Genomic DNA, 26,125 nt, shown 5'->3' on the forward strand with positions numbered 1-26,125 from the left:
GACTGGATGGACTGTTTAGGTTTTTATCTGCTGTCATTTACTATGTTACTATAGTTGTCCATATTAAATTTCATCTGCTATTTGGATGCCCAGTCTTCCAATTTCCTAAGGTCCTCCTGCAGTTTTTCACAGCTTACATGCAATTTAACATCTTTGCATAATTTTGTGTTATTTGCAAATGTAATCACCTCACTTGTCAATTTCATTTCCAGATCATTTATAAATTGATGACGATGTTCACATTTTAGAACACCTGTGTCTTACATGGCAGTAACTGCTGTCTGTTTATAGCCACACTGCAGCAGTAAATTAAAGCCATAGAGACCCATGAAATAGCAAGCCTGTTGCTTCAGCTCACATAATATTACTGATTTATCACCACTGTAAAAGAAAGTACAACAATTTTTAACTCATTTTAGCAATCCCACCTGCATCCTTTAAAAGACATTTACTAGGGATGGTCTGGTGCAATGCTCCCTCTAAGCGGAGCGCAGGAATGATTGCTCATACATTTTAGAAGCGTCGCTCACTGATTTTACATGGTTGCTCACAAAAAAATATTTTTGGGTGCTATATACCTACAGAAATTAATTGCTAATACTGGCACTCAAAAACTGTTAGCTTTTAAAACTTGTTGGCTCACATGAAAAAATATTTGCACACACCAGGCCACTCCTTGGAGGAAACACCCGTCTGGTGGAGGAACCTAGGTTCCATTTTTGGTTCAGGTCTCTAACTTCCCAGATCAGCAGGGCCTAAATTCTGTAGAAGTAGTGCTCACAGGTCCTGGTAGGAAAGGCACCATGGCCACTGCATAATGACAACACGTTAAATGTCTACAAACATTGCAAAATACTGCAGGAAGACTTTTATATCAGCCCCACAAATACAATCATCTTTTACCATTATTCCAGCACCTACACTGGCTCCCTGCTCATTTCTGCATTTCATTTAAAATCTTATGTCTGGCACACAAGGCTTATCATTTAGGGGTTCCATCTTATATCTTCCTTAACTATTCCTTACACACTTTCTGGATCCCTTAGATCTTTAGATTCTGTTTGGTTTTGCCTGGACCTAAGAAGGCCCATTATGAATCAATGAGACATTTTGCTTTTTAGTTTTTGGCCCCTAAATTGCGGAATGATCTTCCTGGATTTATTCGTGCTGAACAGTCTCACAAAAAATTAAAGGTTTTATTAAAGATGTTTTTTTTTAACTATTTTATTTTGGAACCTGAGTCATGGGTTAACTGATCTGATCCAATGTCAAAACAGTTTGCAATATACTGTATATAATTTGAGTCTTTCCTGTCTCAATTATTTATATTTTACTTGTAAAGCACTTTGATCTGCTAGTCAGCAAAGGCGGTATATCAAGTCTGTAATAAACATAAAGGACCCGATTTTCAGCCAGTGGCGGGCAGCACGTTTGCTGTCCGCTGCCGGCGTTAAACCCAGATATTCAATGCCAGGCCATATATGGCAACCAGCACTGAATATGCGGGTTTATTTTGGCAGCTAAAAGGTTAACCGGCTATGTCGATATTCAGCACTAGCCGGTTAACTTTTTAGCAGTTAAAGATAGGCCTGCTAGTTAAGTAGCCTATTTTGACCGCTCTAATAGCTGGTTTGATGCTGCATATCCATGCCTAACCAGATAGTGGCTAACCGGGATATTCAGCAGCAGATAACCCATTATTTCCCACTGAATACCTGCGGTTAGGCACTTAAATGCTATATAACCGGCCAGGAGCCATTCCTGGATAGTTAAATAGTTTGAATATTTGGGGGAAACAAACATAATAAACCTTGACTACAAGGTTCATTATGTTTGTTTCCCCCAAATATTCAAACTATTTAACATGTTGCTGGAGAGTGTTCCTACCCAGGGCTCCGTCAGATGACATCTCTCATCAGTGTGGCAATATGATCCTGCTTGTCCTCAAAGAACAGCTTTTATTATTCAGATTGTCTTTGCTGTGTCATCCATTTGGTGGTTCTAAGGGGACTGAATACAGAACTCAAATGGATGAAATTTGAATCCAGGATTGTGATTGGTGGACTCGCAAATCAGCGCTGTTCTAGCATATGAAAAATGTCACCACCATCTTGACAAGAAAAAAATTTACTCAGTCGGCATGGATGGTCTAAGGATGACACTAGTGAACAACTATTGTTTGTACAACTATAAGTTAACTGTTATACTTCAGAATTGAATGTTTAAGACATAAAAAATTATTTTGCAAAGGGGCTGGATCCTTGATACAGCCAGCAGACAAAATATGATTCATGTCGGACCATAAGAACCCTCGAAACTGACACCATTTTAAGTTTTTGATTCTAATTATGAATTGAAGAAACTGTGCATGATTTAGAAGATTTAGTGAAACTTAACACAACAAAAAAGTAAAAAACGAGGACCAGTGACGATTCGGGAGAACTACTTTAATGGATAAAAGGTGAATACCTACATCTAACTTCTCCACTGAGGTCTTCATAAACATGTTTAAAAATATTTCAGAAAACATACTTTGTATATAAGAGACTGTGCATAAGCTCGCCAATTGTGACAGATGTGGGTCACTTATTCTGGGCTTATGATTATTACTATAAGTTTCCTAAATATTTTAAGGCATGCTAACGAACCAAATGCATGTTAAAGAATGCACATCCCTAGCCTTCAAGTACAACCACTCTACCCATCATCATACCTAGTCTGGTCAATGCAGTGACAGTTCTTGGCCAGGAGCTCCTTCAAGAACACTGCAACCATGGGCCCTGAATCTGACCATTACACGTGACCTCTAAAGAAGGGTCACAACTCCTTTCCCAAGAGGTTGTAAATCCTGCCTTGTAAGCATCCTTAGTAAGGATGTGCCATTTCACTTTAGAGCATGCTGAAATAGGTGCATTAATACATAAAACAAAGTTTAATTAAAAAAAAAATTCTGCCTATACATCCCTAATCCCCAGTCAACACAAGGAGCAGAAGACCTGGATATTTGTTGCATGGCAGTGCACAGCTGTGCTTAGATTTAGGAGCCCTTTTACCAAGCTGCACTAAAAAGTGACCAGTGCAATCACCAGCACTGGTCTTTCCCACATATTGAGGCCACTTTTAGCACGGTGGCAAAATGGCCCCATTTTCCACTTTTCCTATTAATGGCCATGAACTAATTTCCTCATTAGTGCGTGGTCATTAGCGCATAAGCCCTTACCACCACCTATTTTTCAGGCAGTAAGGGCTCATGAGCAGCAGTGTAGTCGTGCTAACTAATTAGCACATGGCTGGAACAGGAGCCTTTACCTCCTAGAAAATAGGTGTAAGTATGGGCTCCCATACTAATGGCCACATGTTAATTGGGAAATCAGCATGTGGCCAATTGAAAAATAGAAAATGCAGCCATTTTACAGCAGCACTAAAAGTGGCCTCAGTTCACGGGAAAACCACGCACTAGTCATAGCACAAGCCACTTTTTAGCACACCTTGGTAAAAGGGCCCCTATTTACACTACTAACTATAATTACAAGTAAACAATTCTTATTCAAAAATCTAAAAAGTGAAAAGCTCCAAAACCCAAAATTTATTTCATGGAGGTTTTCTGTACACCAAATCTCAGGTTTGGTGCCAAACATGTCCCAATGCAACATGGGTAACTGTGAGAAGCAGAACATGAACTTTAACCAATTAGTACTGATAAGCTTGTGTAATACTTTCGCTAAGCTCCTGATCTCTAATCTTCCTTTCATTCCAAAATCCAAAAAATTCCAAAATGAGTCTGATCCCAATAGATAAAGAGATTGTGTACCAATACATCTTCAGTGATAAAATATAGTAGGAATCAAGTACAACCCTTAATTTTAAAATGCTTTACAGTAAATTATATCTAAATACCCCAAATTCTTGTAAACTGGTTCAAGTCTTACCTGGGAAAGTATGTGGGTTGGGCGACCCTCGTTTAAGGCACTTTGAACAGAGGACATGTACAGTGTAGAACAGACCTGGCCATTCTTGAAGAAGCACATTCAATTCCTCCAGCAGTGGTGTTATAGCTTGCCATGCAGTCCATATATTTGGTAGCGAAGCATGGCTGGCAATGGACAAAGTGTCTGGCTGTAGCAGACTACTGGCAGGTCTGTAACTCACCACAACAGGCACTTTCCCTCTATAGGCAAAGATCTGAAATTTACCATCTGAGCGATGAACTACATGACTATTAATCTGAACGCTAAAACGTGCAAATAATCCTGGAGGGAAGATAAATGGAAAGCTGTAGTCTATCTGCAGCTGTTCAATTACTAATGACTGCCCCGCTGGGCTTGTGCCATTGATCCAGGCCTCTGCATGAGGCACCTCATTTTTTACGTAACAGGGAAACTTGTGCCAGGCAGTGGCTCCATTCAAAGGTTTAGATTTTGGTTTGTTAATACAGTAACAGAGCCCCATTTTTTCCAACAGTTCGAGTATGAGTTGCAGGTCCTCAAGGGTTTTGATATGGGGCTTAAGAAGCAGCCTGATAATATGCGCAGGAAGGAGCCCATGAAGAAGGAATCCCTCCACATAGTGATGCAGCTGGGTAGCTCGCAGTTCATCCATGTTGGTATCACTCAAAAGCTTCTGAAGAAGAACTGTGGCATCCCTCTGAAAAAACACATTCAAAATGTCAATCAGTTTTGTTAGGTTGTGAAAAACGTACTCTTTAAGTGTCAGATTATCTTCAAAATAAAGCAGCTTCCCACTTTCATGCAGATAAGAGAGGGCACTCTGTAACCTGTCCTCCGTCAGCCCTGCCTGTAACCCTAACCGAGCGGAATCCCACCAAGTAAGCCACAGCTCTTGAGGTTTAAAGTGCAGTTCTTCCAGCATCTGCCAGGATTTAGGAAGGACTCGGTGCAAGTTTGGAAATATCTCCCTGTGCTCTGCAACAGACATCAGCTTGTCTCTCAGGCGCTGAATGTTGGAGCACTCAAGGCAGCTCACGCAGAGCACAGGAGAAAGGATCTGCAAGCGGCTGTTTAACAAATACTGAAGCTGGGCTTTTCTCCTTCGCAGATTCTTGTCATTCACACCATAAAATGCTGCATGGGGGCTGGAGGCACGCACATCATAGTCCTGGCCCAGGGCCTCATCTATTTTTTGTGCTAAGTCTTGCAAAATATCACACTTTTTTTTCTCCTGTAGAGCTATCTGGTGGTGGATGTCAAGGCATTTCTCCTCCAGCTCCTTATCATCACAGAGGTCAGAGTGTGTCCCTACAATGCACACAACAGCATGTGGCACCTTGGCACAGATAAAATTTAAAAAATAGCCAACATATGGATAAAAGTGCTTTGAAACATAAGCTTTCAAGTTTACTACCAAAGTGTAAAGGGCCCCGGGAGAAAGGAAAAAAGGTTTAATGACATCATAGCTCTGGTCTCCTGCTAAATCATAAACTATAAAGGTGAGGTTTCTCTCCACATCAGCTGTCCAGTTGGTGACTTCTACGCCTTTACTGCCCTGCACCAGGTGCACCTTCTGTTGCCCACTGGTCAGGCACTGCCTTAGGGCCGTTTTGCCTGCATCTTTCAGACCCATAAGTACCAGTTTCAGCCTTGGCTTCACCGCAGGTTGGGACTGAGCAAGTTCCTTCTGGTAGGCAGCAATGTAAGGGATGCCCTTCATGCATACCTCATAGGGAGGCTGGATCAAAGGGTTATCCTTTATCTTCCAGATGCTGACTTTGGCCAACTTCCCAAAGTCGTCGGGGAGGATCGCGATTTGGTTTCCTTGCAACACCAGCTCCTCCAAACCCCCCAGGTACACGATGGAGTCAGGCAGGTACCTAATCCTGTTATTATCCAGCCACAGGGTTAGCAGCCTACTCAGCCCCGAGACGGCTTCGGGCACGGTGGAGAGTCTGTTGCGGCTCAGGTAAAGCTCCTCCAGGCCTTGCAGCAGCAGGACGGCGCCGGGAAACTCCTGGAAGGCGTTGGAGGACAGGTTGAGCATCTTGAGCCTCTGCAGCTGGCCGAACTGGCTGGGCAGCGCCGCCAGCCCGTTGTTGTCCAACATGAGGCTCTCCAAGCTGCCGAGCTGACATAAGCCTTCGGGCAGCTCCAGCAGGCTGGCGCCGCTCAGCCAGAGAAGTTTGAGGCCGCGCAGGGCGCCGATGTCGTCAGGCAGCGCCTGGAGCCGGTTGCCGGACAGGTCGAGCTCTTCCAGGGCACAGAGCAGCAGCAGCTGCCGAGGGAAGCCGGGCAGCTTGTTGTGGTCCAGGTCGAGGGCGCGCAGCCGGCTCAAGAGGCCGAAGGAGTCGGGCAGGGCAGCCAGGCGGTTGAAGCTCAGCTCCAGCTCCTCCAGCAGCCGCAGCGCGCCCAGGTGACAGGGCAGCTCCTGCAGGCGGTTGTGGCCCAGGCAGAGCCGGCGCAGCCCCCGAAGCGACGCCAAGGCTTCGGGCAGCGCCTGCAGGCGGTTGTGGCTGAGGTCGAGCTCGGCCAGACGGCGGGGCAGGGCGGTGGCGGGCAGGGTCAGAAGACGGTTGCGCCGCAGAATGAGCGCGTGCAGGTTCTCCAACGGCCGCCCGGCCAGCGCCGCCGGCAGCGCCTCCAGCGCGCGGTTGTCGAGGTTCAGCACCTTGACGTCGGACAGGTCCGGGGGCAGCGCCAGGTCCAGGGCAGTGGCCGCAGCCACCTCGTCGTCCTCGTCCTCCTCTTTCCCAGCGTCCGGGAACAGCTGGCACAGAGCGCTACCGCCACCGCCTTCTCCTCCTCCTCCCCGCAGCTTCCGGGAGCGCAGGGCCAGGTCCCGCCACAGCCGCGCCGCCCGCAGCTTGCCGCTCTCGGGCTCGGTCATGGCGGGAGCAGGGCCCCGGTGACGCGCTACATGCCGCTCGCGGCCCCGGGCGGCAGCAGGAAGATCCGTTCACCCCGGGCCGCCCGCAGCCGCCGGCTCGTGCTCGTCGTCCCCCGGCCCGGATGCATCCTCCAGCCCAAATCCGGCAACAGCGCGCATGCACGGGAAAGAGGGCGGAGGCGGAGCCAAAGGCGAAGCCAGGCGCGCATGCACGGTACCGAAGACAGCGAGGAGGTTTAATAGGCAGGAGACCAAGTGACGTCAACACTTGGAAACCAATTAAGGAAATCTCAGTTTCCACTCCGCTGCGTAGCCGTCATCTCTAGTACACTCAAAACAAACCGTGAGCAGCTGCATCCGTGTTGTCACCTCTCCCCTCTCCAATCGGTTCAAAACTCTGCTGCCCGTCTCGTCTTCCGCCAGGGTCGCTTTACTCATACTACCCCTCTCCTCAAGTCGCTTCACTGGCTCCCTATCCGTTTGTGCATCCTGTTCAAACTTCTTCTACTAACCTATAAATGTACTCACTCTGCTACTACTACTACTTAACAGCGCTGTACAAATTAACAAGGAAGGACGGTCCCTGCTCGAAGGAGCTTACAATCTAAAGGACGAAATATCAAGTTGGGGCAGTCGAGATTTCCTGAGTACAGGTGTAGTGGTTAGGTGCCGAAGGCGACATTGAAGAGGTGGGTTTTGAGCAATGATTTGAAGATGGGCAGGGAGGGGGCCTGGCATATGGGCTCAGGGAGTTTGTTCCATGCATGGGGTGGGATACTGCTCTCCGGTATCTCTCCACACTCGTCCTTCCCTAAACCCCTTCCCGTGCACTCCGCTCCATGGATAAATCCTTCTTATCTGTTCCCTTCTCCACTACTGCCAACTCCAGACTGCGTGCCTTCTGTCTCGCTGCACCCTATGCCTGGAATAAACTTCCTGAGCCCCTACGTCTTGCCCCATCCTTGGCCACCTTTAAATCTAGACTGAAAGCCTACCTCTTTAACATTGCTTTTGACTCGTAACCGCTTGTAACCACTCGCCTCCACCAACCCTCCTCTCCTCCTTCCTGTGCACACTAATTGATTTGATTTGCTTACTTTATTTTTTTGTCTATTAGATTGTAAGCTCTTTGAGCAGGGACTGTCTTTCTTCTATGTTTGTGCAGTGCTGCGTACGCCTTGTAGCGCTATAGAAATGCTAAATAGTAGTAGTAGTAGTCGCTCTTTATTGTTGGTAGCATTTTTATTTAATCTCACTTATATGAACACAGAAGTAGTAGTAGTAGTAATGTAAATGGCTGAAAAAATTAAATTGAAGTATGTCCCCTTTAAGGGGGCTTACCCGGGTCTTCTGGGCTGTTCCGGAGTCTGGTGGATTTTTGGGGCTCAAGGGACACTCAGGTACTAATATTACCATTAATTTTAAAAAGCTGGTGTGTATATGTTTAAAATTGGTGTTAATTAATTTTTAAACGCTGGGTTTGTGTGCTGGGGGAATTTGGAGTGTTGGGCTCGTGCTGAGGGCTAGAGCTGGGGAGAGGGTTCTAAAGTGACATCACTCTGGGAGAACAGCTGAGCAAGCTGAGACCTGATTGCCTTGACAATGGCTTGCTGGTCAGTTGGGAGGTGAGTGAGACGCTGAGCAAATCTGTAGTAACTAACCGTTATGCCCGTTAAAACGGGCGAGATTTCCAGCTACCCTCCTCACCAGGTCACCGCCGCCCCTCCCCCCTTGAGGTCACCGCTACCGTTCCCCCCCCCCCCACGGAGTCGCCGGCCCGGGCCCTCTCTTCGCGATTCAACTTACAGCGCCGAAACCGCAGCAGGCAGATCAGCTGAGCTGCCGTCGGCCTTCCTTCTCTGCTTGTGTCCTGCCCTCGTGTGACGTAATGTCGGCAAGGGCGGGACAGAGGCAGCTGATCTGCCTGCTGCATTTTCGGCGCTGTAAGTTGAATTGCGAAGAGAGGGCCCGGGCCAGGTGGAGGGGGGGTGGCGGCGGTGACTCCGGTTGGGGGGGGAGCGGTAGCAACCTTGGCGGTTCCCTCCCTCCCCTTCGTGCAGTTTCTCTCTCTGTCCCGCCCTCATCATCACGTATTGACGCGGGGGCGGGACAGAGAGGGAAAGTCTCTACTGTGCATTTGCGGGTGAGTACAGTCACTCACAATTTATATGTTTGATGATCAGGGCTCAGTTGTCAAGGGAAATCTGTGTTAAAATGGATTTGAGAGTATTCTGAGAAGCAGGTATGACTGTGGAGTGAATGAATAAGATTTAGTATTTAATAAAAAAAAGCTATCGTGTTTTAGAGGTTTTAGAGAGGACCGGCTGTTCAAGAATTTGAGAGAGTGAAAGGGTAATGACTCAATAAATCCAACCAGACTATTATTATTGTGATGAGCTGGTGAGATGAGTTAGTTTAATAAAGTGAATTATTCACTGGTTTTAGCTTAAGTGCTGATTGTGACACTGACAAGTGTTCCATTAAGTCTAAAGGATTTGGGAAGGAGGGCTGAAAGTGAAAATATACCAAGAGGCTTTGAATGAGAAATTGTTTATAGGAGAACATCTATTACACTGTCTTTAGTTGGCAGTGAATTACTCTCAATATTCCCTGCATTCATTAATTGTGGGAGGGAAAGAGTAAGGACACAGAATTATCATTTTTTTCTGGGTAGCTAGCCATAGGGAAAAAACTAATTGCTGTTATGAACTGAGGTTAGTGTTAACATTCAGGGCTATGGTAGGGTTTAGGGTTTTGCATTATTGAGTTAATTAAAGAGCAGGACAGTAGGTACCCGGAGGTGTTCCTGAACCCGAACAGTTCAGTCCTCAGAAGCATTACATGACTTCATGGTACCCATCAAATCAAGAAAGGCGAAGAAAAGAAGATAACAAGAAAGAGAAGACAGTATCCTTTACATCACAAGATGTGCATTGTTTAAGGATGTGCTGGGACTGAATTAAAGTTAAAGGAAAAAATTGAAAAACTGTATACTTACCTTCAGATTCTTGATGGTGAGATCTGGAGGAACAGAAATAACACACAAAGAGTCAGTTCTTAATATAGGAGAATAATCTTAACATTATTGTTAAATATATTAAGTTTCAAAATTTAGAACACTTATCTGATGTGTTGATTGAAAGTAAATCCAGTGGCGTTCCTAGGGGGGCTGACACCCGGGGCGGATCGCCGATGCGCCCCACCCCCCCCGGGTGCAGTGCGCCCCACGGATGCAGCGCGGCCCCCCCAGCGAAAGGACACCCCCCCCGCGAAAGAACCCCCCCCGGGTGCACGCCGCTAGGGGGGGTGCCGCACGCGCCTGTCCTTCGTTCCATGCTCCCGCTCTGCCCCGGAACAGGAAGTAACCTGTTCCAGAACAGAGGGAGCATGGAACGAACGATGGACAGGCGCACGCGGCACCCCCCCAGTGGCGTGCACCCGAGGCGGACTGCACCCACTGCCCCCCCCTAGGAATGCCACTGAGTAAATCCAAGTTGCTAGAATTGATTGCTGTTGAGGACAAGAAACAGAATTCTTTAATATAGTAGTTTTGTTAATAGATTAAAGAAATTGAATTGCTGGAATAATTTGAAATTAGTAAATAAATTTTGATTTGTAACAATTTCCTTGTTTTGGCGAAGGCTCTGGCTATTATTTTTGTGGGGACGCACTGTGACATTTTTCAGGGCCTGTTCCTTCAAGAGAGAGCACTTATGACATCATAGTGGGGGGTTTACAGTAATTTGTTATAAATCATAATCAGTCTGTGATTTGGAGGGGCCGGTTATAGGTCCTAGCATGTGTTATATTCGTGCAGAGATCTTTTTTCTCCTGGTCAAAGGGCCACTAAAACAGACATGCTATGAGAATCAGGTGCTCAACATTCAGAGTTTCTATCTATGTATTTATTTATGTACTTATTTAAGGCAGTTATATCCCACATTTAACATGAATTAGGTTGAAAGCATGGGAACATTTAAAATCGTTATTTTTTCCTGTACCTAGATCAAAAGAGAAAGATGGTTTGTGGGAACGTGAATTGCACTGGTATGTTATAAAAATGCACTTATTTGTTACATTTGTACCCCACATTTTCCCACCTATTTGCAGGCTCAATGTGGCTTACATAGTACTGTGAGGCGTTAGCCACCTCTTAATATTGTTATGTAAAAGAAAGATATTAGATAATGAGAGCAGCAGAGCTACCTTTATGCAGAAATCCAGAATCAGTCTAAATGTGCCAACATTGTTCAGTTCAGCACAATATTAGCAACCAAGTTCAAAGTTAATTATGTTCAGTGGAAAATAAATCTGTTGCCTCAGGCTGCTTGCTATGTGAATATTCCATCATTCATTCATTATTGCTACCACATATTACATATTATGAGCATTTGCTTTGAACTTTGTTTATCCAGCCCTTACATGCACATGTTTTTGCTTTTTAAACCCAAAGGTGAATCCTATGGGTGGTTGAACAATTAGGTATAAACTATGTTGTTTCTGACTTTACTTATTTTGGAGTGTTTTGGGTCCTGCTGATCTGTACATCTACTGTCTAGAATTTTGGACGATGGAAATAAGGAAATACAAACTAAATTTTGGTTGTACTCTGTAGAAGTTGTTGTTTACTTTTGCAATGTGATGGATGCCTGTTCTGGTGGTTGTATGCGATAATCTTTGAATAACTGCCTGTACATATGGCTATGATTTCTGAACATGTAGCATCATTAAATGATAAACTTTTAAATGCCCAGTTGGGTATGTATGCTAATCTCAACTTTGTTAAATGTTTCAGACATATCCATCTATTTGCTCCCATGATATAACTGAATTCTTTTATTCTGTCGCACTGTATTTTCAAATGTAAGCCACACTGAACCCAGCTTTGTGTGGGATAATGTGTGATTTAAATGTTTTTAAAAATCCTTTCTCCTCCACCTTTTAAGACACTGCCTACCCACTGAATAGTGCTGGCAGAAGGAAGTTTGGTCCAATGAAGACTAACTCAAAACAACCTGTTCTTTAGCTGGGCCCTAGTATTACTATATTGAAAACTAGTGGAACCAAGCCTGTTTCGTCCAAAATGAAACGGGCCCTAGGAAGGCTGTCTTCTAAGTGATTTTTCCTCTCTCGCCTGCCCTCCCCTCCATGTCCAGTGATTCTTCCCTCCCCTTGGCCTCCCCTCCATGTCCACCGATTCTCCTGTGGCCCTGCCCTCCCATCCGTGTCCTGCAATTCTGCCCTCCCCAGTGATTCTCCTGTGCCCTGCCCTCCGTGTCCCGCGATTCTCTCCTCCCATCTCATCCATCAATTCTCCCCTGCCCTGCCCTCCCCTCGATGTCCCGCGATTCTGTCCTCCCATCCCTGTCCAGCAATTGCCCTGTGCCCTGCCCTCCCATTCGTGTCCCGCGATTCTGCCCTCCCTAGTGATTGTCCTGTGCCCTACCCTCCCATCCATGTCCTGTGATTCTCTCCTCCCATCCATGTCCATCAATTCTCCTCTGCCCTGCCCTCCCCTCGATTCTGTCCTCCCCTCCAGCGCAGCGTTCTGTTGCCTACTTGCCTTCAGTTGCTTTCGTTCGGAACATCCTGATGTCAGCTCACCTCCAGCGTTCCTTTCCCTCTCACTGTTCCGCCCTCTGACGTCATTATGTCTTTACGCGAGGGCGGGACAGTGAGAGGGAAGAGAACGCTGGAGGCTTGCTGACGTCAGGATGTTACAAACCCAGCCAGCCAGCCAGAGAACGTTGGAGGTACAAATTATATAGATACTAGTAAAAAAAAGCCCGTTTCTGAAAGAAATGAAACGGGCGCTAGCAAGGTTGTCCTCTAATGGCAATTATGTTTTTAAGGGAACTGTTAGGAGAGAGTATGTGTGAGACAGAGTGAGTGAGTATGGGTGAGAGAGTGAATGAGTATGTGTCAGAGAGTGAATATGTGTCAGAGAGAGAGTGTGTGATTGAGAGACAGAATGTGTGTGTCTGTCTGTGTGAGTGAGAGAGTGTAGTGTGTGTCCCGTGTGCACCAATTATGCTGTCTCCCCTTCATCCATCCATGTGCAGCATTTCTCCCCTGCCCCCTCCATCTATCGTGGTGCAGCAATTCTCCTCTCTCCCTTACCCTCCCCCCTACATGTGCATCAACTCTGCATTCTCCCCTGGCCTCTCCTCCATCCACCCATATCCAGGGCCCCCCTCCCTCCATCTCTCTCCCCTCTGAGTTCTAGGCCTCCTCCCTACCTCTCTCTCTGTGTGCCCTCCGAGTTCCAGGCCCCCCTCCCCTTTGAGTTCCAGGCCCCCCTCCCCTTCGAGTTCCAGGATCCCCTTCCTCTCCTTCCCTCCCCTTCGAGTTCCAGGACCCCCTCCCTCCCCTCCGAGTTCCATGCCCCCATTCTCGTTCGAGTTCCACACCCCCGTGCCTCCCTCACTCCCCTTCGAGTTCTAGTACGACCCCCCCTCCCCTTCGACTTGCAGGATGCCCCCTCCCTCCGAGGTTCACGCCCCCCTCTCCTCTGACTTCCATGCCCCCGCGCCTCCCTCCTTCTCTCTCTCTGGTCCCGTCCTCATTTCCTGTTTCCAGAAGGGCGAGACCAGAGGCAGAGCTGAGACACATGTGAAGGCAGTGTGAAGCACTGCTCGCCTTCACTGTGGACGCCGCACCCCAAGGTAAGAATTTTTAAAATACAGCCAGCACTTAGGAAGGCGAGGGGCTGCCGGAGGACAGATCGAGCTTGGAGGGCAGAGAGAGGGAGGGAGGCATGGGGGCTGGCAACTATACAGAGTTCCCTTGAGGGCGGGGCGATTACGAATCCTACGAACACTACACGGCTTCACTGCCACGCTGCCACGGAGTCAGCTTCAGAACGTTGGAGGTGCGAATTATTATATTAGATAGATGTGACCATACTATCCCTCTGTGGTTATGTTCCACTAATAAGTTAAACGATTAACTGGCTTTCTTGAAATGATTATATAAACTTTGGATGCATGACTAGAGACATAAACATAGCTTATTTATTCAATATCACAATTCCTCATGTACAACCAGAAAACAACCTTTTAGGGTGGATAGTGTTCACAATTAGCTCATTTTATTATTGACCAGATAGAGATAAGAGTTTTCAGTTTTGGCACAGTATAAGTCATCAGAAGAACAAAATATAAGAAAACCGGTGGACTGCGTTAGGGGCTTATGTTTAAACAAAAGAGATCTGCATGAAACAAAATATTTATTTTTCTTTTGACTTATAAAACCACTTGCCCCTGAAACATGTTCAAAAAACAGAATAATCCATTTGTGTATCTAAAAGGTAAATGTCTACAAAACAAATGAAGATGTGTTTCCATGTGCCCCAATGAAAAGAAAGTTTAATTTTATTTCCATTTAATTTCAATATATTCCATCATCTTTATAATACCAGATTTCCCAAAGCAGATTATACCAACAGTTAAGATGAACCCATTCTCACTGAAATTTGGCCATCTGTATTGTATACAGTGTATTTATTTATTTAAGTTTTAGTGTAGAAAAAAGGGCAGAGTACAGAGTTTAAAATTGCTGTTTCAACAAGCTATAATAATTTTTAAGCTGTTTTAGTGATATTCAATTGTTATTTCATAATATTTATATCTACAATAGTAAAAAAGGCCCGTTTCTGGGAGAGATGAAATGGGCGCTAGCAAGGTTTTGGTGTGCAGCGATGCTCGTGTCTCCCGGTGTGTGCAGCCTCCCCAACCATCGTCACACATCGTCAGTGACCCAGCTGTCCCCCAACCCCCAGTTTTAGTGTGCAGCGATCCTCATGGGGGCTGGTGCGTGCAGCCTCCCCACCCATCCGCACTCATCGTCAGCGACCCAGCTGTCCCCCAACCCCCGTGCAGGCACGGGGAGATCGCGTTTCCAGCCCCGTCATCCCATCCGCACATATCATGAGTGATCCAGCTGTCCCGTGGTCAGCGACCCACCTGGCACCGCCGCCCAGCAACCCAGCTGACCCCCAAGCCCCCTCCAGGCACCTGCGCGCTGTGTGATACGGGTCCCGTCTGAACCATGGCCACCGAGGGGCAGGGGGAGATGACGTGTGCTCGTGGACTGTGCTCCGCTCTCGTCGTCATCACGTTCTGACGCGAGGGCAGGGCACAGGACGCCTCACAGTTCCGGTTTTGAGCCATGGGCAAAAAGGATATCTCGGGCGCCTCACACTTCCAGTTTGGAGGCTTCATTTAGAATGTTCGGGTCGCGAATTATGTCCAGAAGGGGCATGGCTGAGGGCGGGTCTATGAGTGACAGTGAGTGGTGCATGAGTGAGAGTGAGTGAGCTGACAGCCTAGCCTTCACTGTTTCCCACCCACAGAGTGAGCTTCAGAATGTTTTCCAGGTGAGAATTATTTATATAGATATGGGAAGCTTTCAAATAAATTAAAAAGCTGTCCAATAAGTTAAAAAAACATCTTTTGCCCTCCACCTTTTAAGGCACTACCTATCCAATTTAAACTGTGTTAGACTTGTTACAGATGGACCAACAATAAAGAATGACAACGTGAATGCAGCAGCTTATAGGTTTGCTTGCTTTGTTTTGATTGTACTAGAGATGACATCTGATTGGAGGTGTGGAAACAGATTAATTGGCTTCCTTGCTTACAGTGGACTAGATAGGCTCACTTCTACTCCTCTTTATTAAACCTCCTTGGGAGCAACTCTGGTGAGGAGGTTCTGAGTCTAACCCAAGGATGTTTGATTGAGAACAGGCGGAGATGGCATGATGTAAAAAAGTTGAAGCCACTTAGGTTAGTCTATGTTTCCCCTACGCTCAAAGCAAACAAACCTATGAACTGCTGCATCCACGTTGTTGGTAGTATTTTTATTTAATCTCACTTATATTTTCAAACATGCCAGCTTGTGCAGCATATGGATGTGCACAAATAAAATATAATAACGGAATAACTTTTCATAGGTAGAGTAGTAATTTGTTATAACTCGTAATCAGTGTGTCATTTGGAGGGGGCTGGTTATAGGGAAACCGTAGCTTGTGTTATAGTCATGCAGAGATTTTTTTTTCTCCTGGTAAAGGGCCACTAAAACAGACATCATGTTATTAGAATCAGGTGCTCAGCATTCAGAGTTTCTATCTGTTTATTTATTTAATTAGGGGCCTTTTGTTAATATAAGGAACATGCTGGACATGAACCATAGAACTATAGAACCATAGAACAGGCTTACAAATGTAGCCTGCTTAGTTGTGTGTTGAGCTAGGCCTCACTAAAGATCAAAAATACAGTCACGGAGATGCCAGTTACCAAGTGTGACATATGTTTCCATAAGTGCTTGCCAACAAGTGGAAAGAGGAACTAACTGCAGAATGCTGAGAAACAGAGATATGATTTACTGAAAACTGATTTACTGAAAACTGTTTTATAGCTTTTGCTGATTGCAAGTGTGAATGACCTTGATTATGGTACTTATATTAGGCAATACTGTATAATAAAGAGCACAGGTGTGAACCATAAGGTAAGGCCAGTGGTGTGCTGGTAAATGTTTAACAATAGGTTCTCTCCCCGGTCCACCTCTTGCCCCCCCCCCCGTCCACCTCTGCGCCCCTCCCCCAAATTGCAGAGCTGGCTATAGTCGGGGGGGGGGGGGGAGAGCCTGGGGGGGGGGCAATGCATTACTCCAGAAAAAAAATTTAAATGATCCCAGGTTCCAATCTAATTCATGTTTAATGTGGGATAAAATGCCATAAATAAGTAAATAAATATAAACTTTTAATGTTGAGCACCTGATTCTCAAAGTGGACATATTCCAAACACTATAATGAAAATAAAATGATTTTTTCTACTTTTGTTGTCTGGTGACTTTGTTTTTCTGATCATGCTGGATAGGGTTACCATATGGCTCCAGAAAAAGGAGGACACATTGATCCAGTCCGGGTTTTGCTTCCATTGAAAGCAATGAAAGTAAAACCCAGACTGGCTCAATCTGTCCTCCTTTTTTCTGGAGCCATAAGGTAACCCTAATGCTGGCCCAGTATCCGATTCTGCTGCTATCTGTCCTCTTAACTCCATTTCCAAGGCTTCCTTTCCATTTATTTCTTTACTTTCCGCCTTTCTTCTTCATTTCTTGCCCTACATCCGTAAGTAAAAGCAGTGCCGTAGCTAGCATACTTGACACCCGGGGCTGACCTTTTTTAAACACCACCCCCTCCATGAAAAAAATTATTTTTAGCAATAATCATTAAATGAGATAAATGGTCAGAAAAGAAACAGACAGTGAACATGAACATTTTCTTTTATTGAAACTTGAAGACGTAATCATCATGCCAGTAAAAACAAACATAAAATAAATATTACAATACAAAAAAGGGAAAAAGTAAAGGATTAATACTTTTTAATTACATTAATGTATTTTTTGAAAAAAGATGTGGAAAACCTACAAATTGGTGTGTTGCAGTAACGAAGAACAACAACATAGTTTCTGTTTTCGAGCCTTAACTTCTGCAAATTTGTCAGTTACTTCATCAAAATTGATCTCCTTTGCATATTCATGTTCAATGGACAGGATAGCCAGATTTGTCAATCTATCTTCATTCATAGTTGATCGAAGAACACTTTTTATTAATTTTAATTTTGAAAAGTTTCTTTCACATGAAGCAACGGATATACAAATAGGAAAAGTTTTAAACATAAGGATAAGTTTGGCACAGATTCATAAAAATCCCATTTCACAATAAATTCCAGAAATTGCAATACTGTCCATGCCTTTGTTTCTTCCAGATTGATTCCAGCATAGTAACATAGTAACATAGTAGATGACGGCAGAAAAAGACCTGCATGGTCCATCCAGTCTGCCCAAGACAAACTCATATGTTTATACATTACCTTGAATTTGTACCTGTCCTTTTCAGGGCACAGACCATATAAGTCTGCCCAGCAGTATTACCCGCCTCCCAACCACCAGTCCCGCCTCCCATCACCGGCTCTGGTACAGACCGTATAAGTCTGCCCTCCCCTATCCTCGCCTCCCAACCACCCCCCTCTTCCCCCCAACTGCTCCACCACCCAATTTCAGCTAAGCTTCTGAGGATCCATTCCTTCTGCACAGGATTCCTCTATGCATATCCCACGCATGTTTGAACTCCGTTACCGTTTTCATCTCCACCACCTCCCGCGGGAGGGCATTCCAAGCGTCCACCACCCTCTCCGTGAAAAAATACTTCCTGACATCTTTCCTGAGTCTGCCCCCCTTCAATCTCATTTCATGTCCTCTCGTTCTACCGCCTTCCCATCTCCGGAAAAGATTCGTTTGCGGATTAATACCTTTCAAATATTTGAACGTCTGTATCATATCACCCCTGTTCCTCCTTTCCTCCAGGGTGTACATGTTCAGGTCGGCAAGCCTCTCTTCATAAGTCTTGGAACGTAAATCCCATACCATCCTCGTAGCTTTCCTTTGCACCGCTTCCATTTTTTAACATCCTTCGCAAGATACGGCCTCCAAAACTGAACACAATACTCCAGGTGGGGCCTCACCAACGTCTTATACAGGGGCATTAAAACCTCCTTTCTTCTGCTGATCACTCCTCTCTCTATACAGCCTAGCAATCTTCTAGCTACCGCCACCGCCTTGTCGCACTGTTTCGTCGCCTTCAGGTCCTCAGATACTATCACCCCAAGATCCCTCTCCCCGTCCGTGCCTATCAGACTCTCTCCGCCTAACACATACGTCTCCCTTGGATTTCTACTCCCTAAGTGCATCACTTTGCATTTCTTTGCATTGAATTTTAATTGCCAAACGTTAGACCATTCTTCTAGCTTCTTCAGATCTTTTTTCATGTTTTCCACACCCTCCGGGGTGTCCACTCTGTTGGAAATCTTGGTGTCATCCGCAAAAAGGCAAACTTTACCTTGTAACCCTTCGGCAATGTCACTCACAAATATATTGAACAGAATCGGCCCCAGCACCGATCCCTGAGGCACTCCACTACTCACCTTTCCCTCCTCTGAGCGAACTCCATTGACCACCACCCTCTGGCGTCTGTCCGTCAACCAGTTCCTAATCCAGTTCACCACTTCGGGTCCTATCTTCAGGCCGTCTAGTTTATTTAAGAGCCTCCTGTGGGGAACCGTGTCAAAAGCCTTGCTGAAATCTAAGTAGATGACGTCCATAGCACGTCCTTGATTTAATTCTCCGGTCACCCAGTCAAAGAATTCAATGAGATTCGTTTGGCACGATTTCCCTTTGGTGAAACCATGTTGTTTCGGATCTTGCAACTTATTGGCTTCCAGGAAATTCACTATCCTTTCCTTCAGCATGGTTTCCATTACTTTTCCAATAACCGAAGTGAGGCTTACCGGCCTGTAGTTTCCAGCTTCTTCCCTATCCCCACTTTTGTGAAGAGGGACCACCTCCGCCGTTCTCCAATCCCTCGGAACCTCTCCCGTCTCCAAGGATTTATTAAACAAATCTTTAAGAGGACTTGCCAGGACCTCTCTGAGCTCCCTCAATATTCTGGGGTGGATCCCGTCCGGTCCCATGGCTTTGTCCACCTTTAGCTTTCCAAGTTGTTGATACACACTCTCTTCCGTGAACGGTGCTATATCCATTCCATTCTCAGGTGTACTTTTGCCAGTCCCTCGCGGTCCTTCTCCAGGATTTTCTTCAGTGAAAACCGAACAAAAGTAGCTATTTAGTAAATTGGCTTTTTCTTCATCATTATCTACATAGCGGTTCGCTGTATCTTTTAGTCTCACAATTCCCTTTTTAGTCCTTCTTCTTTCACTAATATCTGAAGAAATTTTTGTCGCCCCTCCTTACATTTCTAGCCATTTGTTCTTCCGCTTGCGCCTTCGCCAGACGTACCTCTCTCTTGGCTTCTTTCAGTTTCATCCGGTATTCCTCCCCGTGTTCCTCTTCTTGAGATTGTCTATATTTCTGGAACGCCAACTCTTTAGCCTTTATTTTCTCAGCCACTTGCTTGGAGAACCATATCGGTTTTAAATGTCTCCGCAGTCGAAAGATTTCCACTAAAACTTCTTCACCAGAAAAATCATCATAAACTTCAACTATATTTGGTAAAAGCTTACGAAGTTTTTCTTCTTCTGCAAAAATCAGAGAGAATGGCTGAATGATAGCAAACACTGACATCATTTGATCCATTGCTTTAGAACGAGTCTTCAATTCTTGGTGAGAACGATCAAGGCATTCAAACATAGCCCTTTTGATTTCTTCTGGCAATGTAAGACCAGCATGTTTTGTTGTTTCTCCAGGCATTCTTCTTCGAAATTTGATTCGTTTTTCTATGGCAATGTCCATTTCCTTACATTTTGTTGTTGCATAGTTAATGGCCTTCTCCACAATTTCTGTGCGCTGATCTTCAAGGAACAGTTTTAAAGCTTGCATTTTCACTGTACATTGTTCACGGCTGATTCCGGCTGTTTGCAAGTATTTTTGTGTCTGAATTACCTCATCTAAAACCTCACACCAGAGAAAAAGATAACTCAGAAAAGAAAAATCGCACACAGCAGGGAGCAAAATCTGAGCTGATACTCTTGTATCTACATTTTCTTTTGGATCACACAGTACTTCAAAGGTAGAGATTAACTTTTCAAAATGTGTCTTTACTGCACGCACAGCTTCATAATGAGCACTCCATCTTGTCTGGGAAAGTCTTTTTACTGTTACACCTACATTCTGCAGCACTTCCCATCAATGAGTTGAGACTGAAAAGAATGAGTAAATTTTTTCCAAAGTTCCAAAAAAAATGTCACACATGAAGAAACACTTCCAAAAGAGTGAACTCTGCAAAGGTTCAGAGAATGATTTGCACAAGGCACAAATAAAGACTTGGGATTAATTTCTTTGATTCTTGCCTGAACACCACCATGAATTATCAGCCATAGTTGCAGCATTGTCATATCCTTGACCACGACAGAGGTTTATGTCCAGTCCATCACTATCCAGTTGTTTCAAGATCTGTTCTGTGAGTTCAGCAGCAGTCTTCCCGGAAATAGGAAAGAAGCCCAAGAATGATTCCGTTATTTCAACTTTATCATCTTCAATATGGACATATCTGATCACTTCACACATTTGATCAGTGTATGAAACATCAGGAGTGCTATCAAAAAGAATTCCAAAGTATTTTGCTTTTTTAATATTTGCTACTATTTTTTCTTTGACATAATTTCCCAGAAGATGAATGAATTCATTTTGAATTGTTGGAGATAAGTACGAAGTCAATCGCCTTTCAGAAGGAACAGTATGACTGATTTTTACAAAATGTTCCTTCAAAATTGGGTCATAATTTGAGAGTAATCCTACCAACTCCCAAAAATTTCCTTTGTTTGCTGGAGACATAGCCTCTCTGTGACCACGGAAAGGAAGGTTTTGTTTGGCCAAAAACATAATTACATCCAAAAGACTATGTAAAATGTCTCTCCAGGTTTTTCTCTCTTTATCCATTTCCACTTGATGGATTTTATCAATAGTTTTTTGGAGTTGCAAGTCCCATTGCCAAGGTCTTTCATTTTTCTAAGCAGGACAGATGATGTTCAGATATCTCATGCTCAGGAACTTTAGGATTTAACTTCCACCAGTTTTTAAAGCCAATTATAAAAACTGATGTTCCAGCTTTTGTCTCATTATCTGCAAACAGTCTGCAGCAAAAACAAAACAAACTATTTTTTGATTTTGAATAAATCATCCAAGTTCTAAACACTTTTTCACCCATTGGTAAAGATTTATAAAAACATTAAGTTGTTAAATGTTGACTGCCTCCTTTGCTCTTTTTTCCTTCTCGTTGAACTGCAGAGAAAGGTCCGACTTTATTCTGAAGAGGTTCACTTCCCCTTTTAACCAGATTAACTCTCAAGTTATCTGGGACCGGTATTGGCCAAGAAGCGATATCACAATAAAGTAAAATATAATTTGTTGCCATTTCTTCAAACTCTTGTTGGTCTCTACTACTAGTGTCTCTTTCTTCTCCATTGCTATCAATTCCTTTCTCTTCCTCATTATCAGTGCTTATAGATGATGATGATTCATTGTCATCTTTCAGCCCTGTGTCATCTGAATCATCTTGTGTTGTTTCTAGTATAGGTGCTTTGGATGCGCCACCTTCTTCCAAATTTTCATTACCTATATGCGATGTTGAAGGCATTACATATTTCAACATAGATCCAGACATTGCTTCAGTCGCCTCCTCTTTTGCTTTTTTAATTTTTCTTTGTTGTGCTCCACTGAGTCGATGTCGTTTCATGTTTGTATCCCACCTCAAATGTCTTTAAGAAATTCAGAATAAATATGAACCAGTTGGTGGAATGGATATTTCTAACCATCTTTTGCTTTCTTATAATTACTACTACTACTACTTATCATTTCTAAAGCGCTACTAGACGTACGCAGTTCTGTACACTTGAACATGAAGAGACAGTCCCTGCTCGACAGAGCTTACAATTTAATTAGGACAGACAAACAGGACAAACAAGAGATAAGGGAATATTAAAGTGAGGATGATAAAATAAGGGTTCTGAACAAAGTGAATAAGGGTTAGGAGTTAAAAGCAGCATCAAAAGGGTGGGCTTTTAGCTTAGATTTGAAGACGGCCAGAGATGGAGCTTGATGTACCGGCTCAGGAGGTCTATTCCAGGCATATGGTGCAGCAAGATAAAAGGAATGGAGTCTGGAGTTAGCAGTGGAGGAGAAGGGTGCAGATAAGAGAGATTTACCCCAGTGAACGGAGTTCCTGGGGAGGAATGTAGGGAGAGATGAGAGTGGAGAGGTACTGAGGAGCTGCAGAGTGAATGCACTTATAGGTCAATAAGAGGAGTTTGAACTGTATGCGGAAACGGATAGGAAGCCAGTGAAGTGACTTGAGGAGAGGGCTAATATGAGCATAACAACACTAGCGGAATATTAGTTGTGCAGCAGAATTTTGAACAGATTGAAGAGGAGAGAGATGGCTTAGTGGGAGACCTGTAAGAAGCAAGTTGCAATAGTCTAAGCGAGAGGTGATAAGAGTGTGGATGAGGGTTCTGGTAGTGTGCTCAGAAAGGAAAGGGCGAATTTTGCTGATATTGTAGAGAAAGAAACGACAGGTTTTAGCAGTCTGCTGAATATGTGCAGAGAAGGAGAGGGATTTTAGAAATTCTTTATAAAACTTTACTTTTTCGAAGCTATGTGTTAGTGAATTGACTTGTACATTTCCCCTTTTTAATCTGTATATTATCTAATTCCTAGATATATATTCTAGCTTCTTTTGATTAACTACTACTACTACTACTATTTAGCATTTCTATAGCGCTACAAGGCGTACGCAGCACTGCACAAACATAGAAGAAAGACAGTTCCTGCTCAAAGAGCTTACAATCTAATAGACAAAAAAATAAATAAAGTAAGCAAATCAAATCAATTAATGTGAACGGGAAGGAGGAGAGGAGGGTAGGTGGAGGCGAGTGGTTACAAGTGGTTACGAGTCAAAAGCAATGTTAAAGAGGTGGGCTTTCAGTCTAGATTTAAAGGTGGCCAAGGATGGGGCAAGATGTAGGGGCTCAGGAAGTTTATTCCAGGCGTAGGGTGCAGCGAGACAGAAGGCGCGAAGTCTGGAGTTGGCAGTAGTGGAGAAGGGAACAGATAAGAAGGATTTATCCATGGAGCGGAGTGCACGGGAAGGGGTGTAGGGAAGGACGAGTATGGAGAGATACTGGGGAGCAGCAGAGTGAGTACATTTATAGGTTAGTAGAAGAAGTTTGAACAGGATGCGAAAACGGATAGGGAGCCAGTGAAGGGTCTTGAGGAGAGGGGTAGTATGAGTAAAGCGACCCTGGCGGAAGACGAGATGGGCAGCAGAGTTTTGAACCAACTGGAGAGGGGAGAGGTGACTAAGTGGGGAGGCCAGCAAGAAGCAGATTGCAGTAGTCTAAACGAGAGGTGACAAGGGTGTGGATGAGGGTTTTGGTAGAGTGCTCGGAAAGAAAGGGGCGGATTTTACGGATGTTGTAAAGAAAGAAACGACAGGTCTTGGCAATCTGCTGGATATGAGCAGAGAAGGAGAGAGAAGAGTCAAAGATGATCCCAAGGTTTCGAGCTGAGGAGACAGGTAGAATGAGAGAGCCATCAACAGAAATAGAAAACGGGGGGCGCGGGGACGTGGGTTTGGGGGGGGAAATGAGAAGCTCGGTTTTGGTCATATTTAATTTCAGGTGGCGTTCAGACATCCAGACAGCAATGTCAGACAAGCACGCTGAAACTTTGGTTTGGATGCAAGGTGAGATATCAGGGGTAGAAAGGTAGATTTGGGAGTCATCAGCATAGAGATGGTAGGAAAAGCCATGGGATGAGATTAATGAACCAAGGGAAGAAGTGTAGATAGAAAAGAGGAGGGGATCAAGAACAGAACCCTGAGGTACGCCGACAGGCAGAGGGATAGAAGTAGAAGAGGATCCACCAGAGTGAACACTAAAGGTGCGGAGGGAGAGGTAGGAAGAGAACCAGGAAAGGACAGAGCCCTGGAATCCAAGTGAGGACAGGGTATTGAGAAGTATGCTGTGATCGACAGTGTCAAAAGCAGCGGAAAGATCAAGAAGAATGAGGATGGAATATTGACCTCTGGATTTAGCCAGTAATAGGTCGTTGGAGACTTTAGTAAGCGCAGTTTCGGTTGAGTGGAGAGGGCGAAAACCAGATTGTAGTGGGTCAAGAATAGCATGTGAGGAGAGAAAATCAAGGCAGTGGCGGTGAACAGCACGCTCAAGTAATTTGGAGAGAAAAGGAAGGAGGGAGATGGGTCGGTAATTAGAGGGACAAGTAGGGTCGAGTGAAGGCTTCTTAAGGAGAGGTGTGACCACAGCATGTTTAAAGGCAGCAGGGACAGTCACAGTGGAAAGTGAGAGGTTGAGAATGTGACAGATAAAAGGAATAAGAGCAGGAGAGATGGCATTAAGAAGGTGGGTGGGAATGGGATCAGAGGAACAGATGGTACATTTTGAGGAAGAAAGGAGAAGTGTAGTTTCCTCAATAGTAACTTCAGGAAAGGAGGAAAGGGAATGAGGGGAAGGAAAGAGAGGGGAACGGACTAGTGGAGGGAGAGGTGGTGAGGTAGAGAAAGCAAGGTTTATCTTTTGAACCTTGTTGTGAAAGAATTCAGCAAGGGTCTGAGGAGATAATGAAGGGGGAGTTGGGGGAGGGGGCACCTTGAGGAGAGAGTTCAATGTGGTGAAGAGAAGTTGAGGATTAGAGCCAAGAGAGTTGGTCAGTTGGATATAATAATCCTGTTTGGCACGTAAAAGAGCAGATTGGAAGGAGGTCAGCATGAACTTAAAGTGTAAGAAATCAGCAAGGGCCTGAGATTTCTGCCAGAGGCGTTCGGCGGAGCGGGTACAGGAACGTAGGTAGCGGATATTAGAAGTCAGCCAAGGTTGGGGTTTTGTACGCCTTACAGGGTGGGTCATCAAAGGTGCAAGAGTGTCTAAGGCAGAGGATAGAGTATTGTTGTAAGAAGAAACAGCCTCGTTGACAGACATGGATGGTGCCACAGTAGAGAGGAGGTTTGAAACATGGGAGGATAGAGATGAAGGGTCAATATCGTGAAGATTCCTAGATAAATTAGATAAGATAGGACGGGACTGGGAGGGAGGAGATTTAAGTGTGAAAGTTATAAGATGGTGATCAGAGGAGGGAAGATCAGAGGCAAGGAAACTAGAGGGTGAACAGTTGGAGGAGAAGATGAGTTCAAGACAGTGATCATTTTGATGAGTGGGGGAGGTGGGACCATAGTTGGAGATTAAAGGAGGACGTTAAAGTGAGTAACTTGGAAATATAAGAGTTGGAAGGATCATTAGCAGGAATATTAAAGGCACCAAGAATGAGAGAGGGGGAGGAAGGATCATGGAAGAAGGCAAGCCAGGCGTCAAAGTCACTGAGAAAGGATGAAAGGGACTTATCAGGGGGACGATAAATGACCGCTATTCGAAGAGGCAGAGGAGAGAAAAGGCGGATAGAGTGGACTTCAAAGGAGGAAAAACAGTGAGATTGAGGTGGAAGAAGGGGTTGAAATCTGGAGGAGGGAGAGAGAAGTAGTCCAAACACTGCCCCCACGGCCAGCAGGGCGAGGAGTATGTGAAAATAGATAACCGCCATGGCACAGGGCTGCGACTGAAGCAGAGTCATCAGGGCAGAGCCAGGTTTCTGTTATGGCGAGCAGATGGAGGTGACGCGAGATAAAGAGGTCCTGGATATAGGCGAGTTTGTTACAGATAGAGCGGGCATTCCATAGGGCGCAAGAGAAGGGCAGAGAAGA

General features: G+C 44.9%; 1 protein-coding gene and 1 pseudogene across 3 annotated transcripts in view; both read right to left on the bottom strand.

Moving 5' to 3' along the window:
- The window catches only part of MFHAS1 (malignant fibrous histiocytoma amplified sequence 1), a 51,596-nt gene extending 44,663 nt beyond the window's left edge, over nt 1-6,933 (bottom strand). For all 3 annotated transcript variants that reach the window (XM_030194484.1, XM_030194483.1, XM_030194485.1), the window contains exon 1: nt 3,930-6,933. In XM_030194484.1, the coding sequence (XP_030050344.1) occupies nt 3,930-6,837 (2,908 nt within the window). In that variant the 5' untranslated portion in view covers nt 6,838-6,933. The remainder of the gene's footprint in view (nt 1-3,929) is intronic.
- Nucleotides 6,934-9,252: 2,319 nt separating this feature from the next.
- Nucleotides 9,253-22,087, bottom strand: LOC115462076 (annotated as a pseudogene).
- Nucleotides 22,088-26,125: the final 4,038 nt, after the last annotated feature.

The sequence above is a fragment of the Microcaecilia unicolor genome, chromosome 2, assembly GCF_901765095.1.
Source record: "Microcaecilia unicolor chromosome 2, aMicUni1.1, whole genome shotgun sequence".
Taxonomy (NCBI): Eukaryota; Metazoa; Chordata; class Amphibia; order Gymnophiona; family Siphonopidae; genus Microcaecilia; species Microcaecilia unicolor.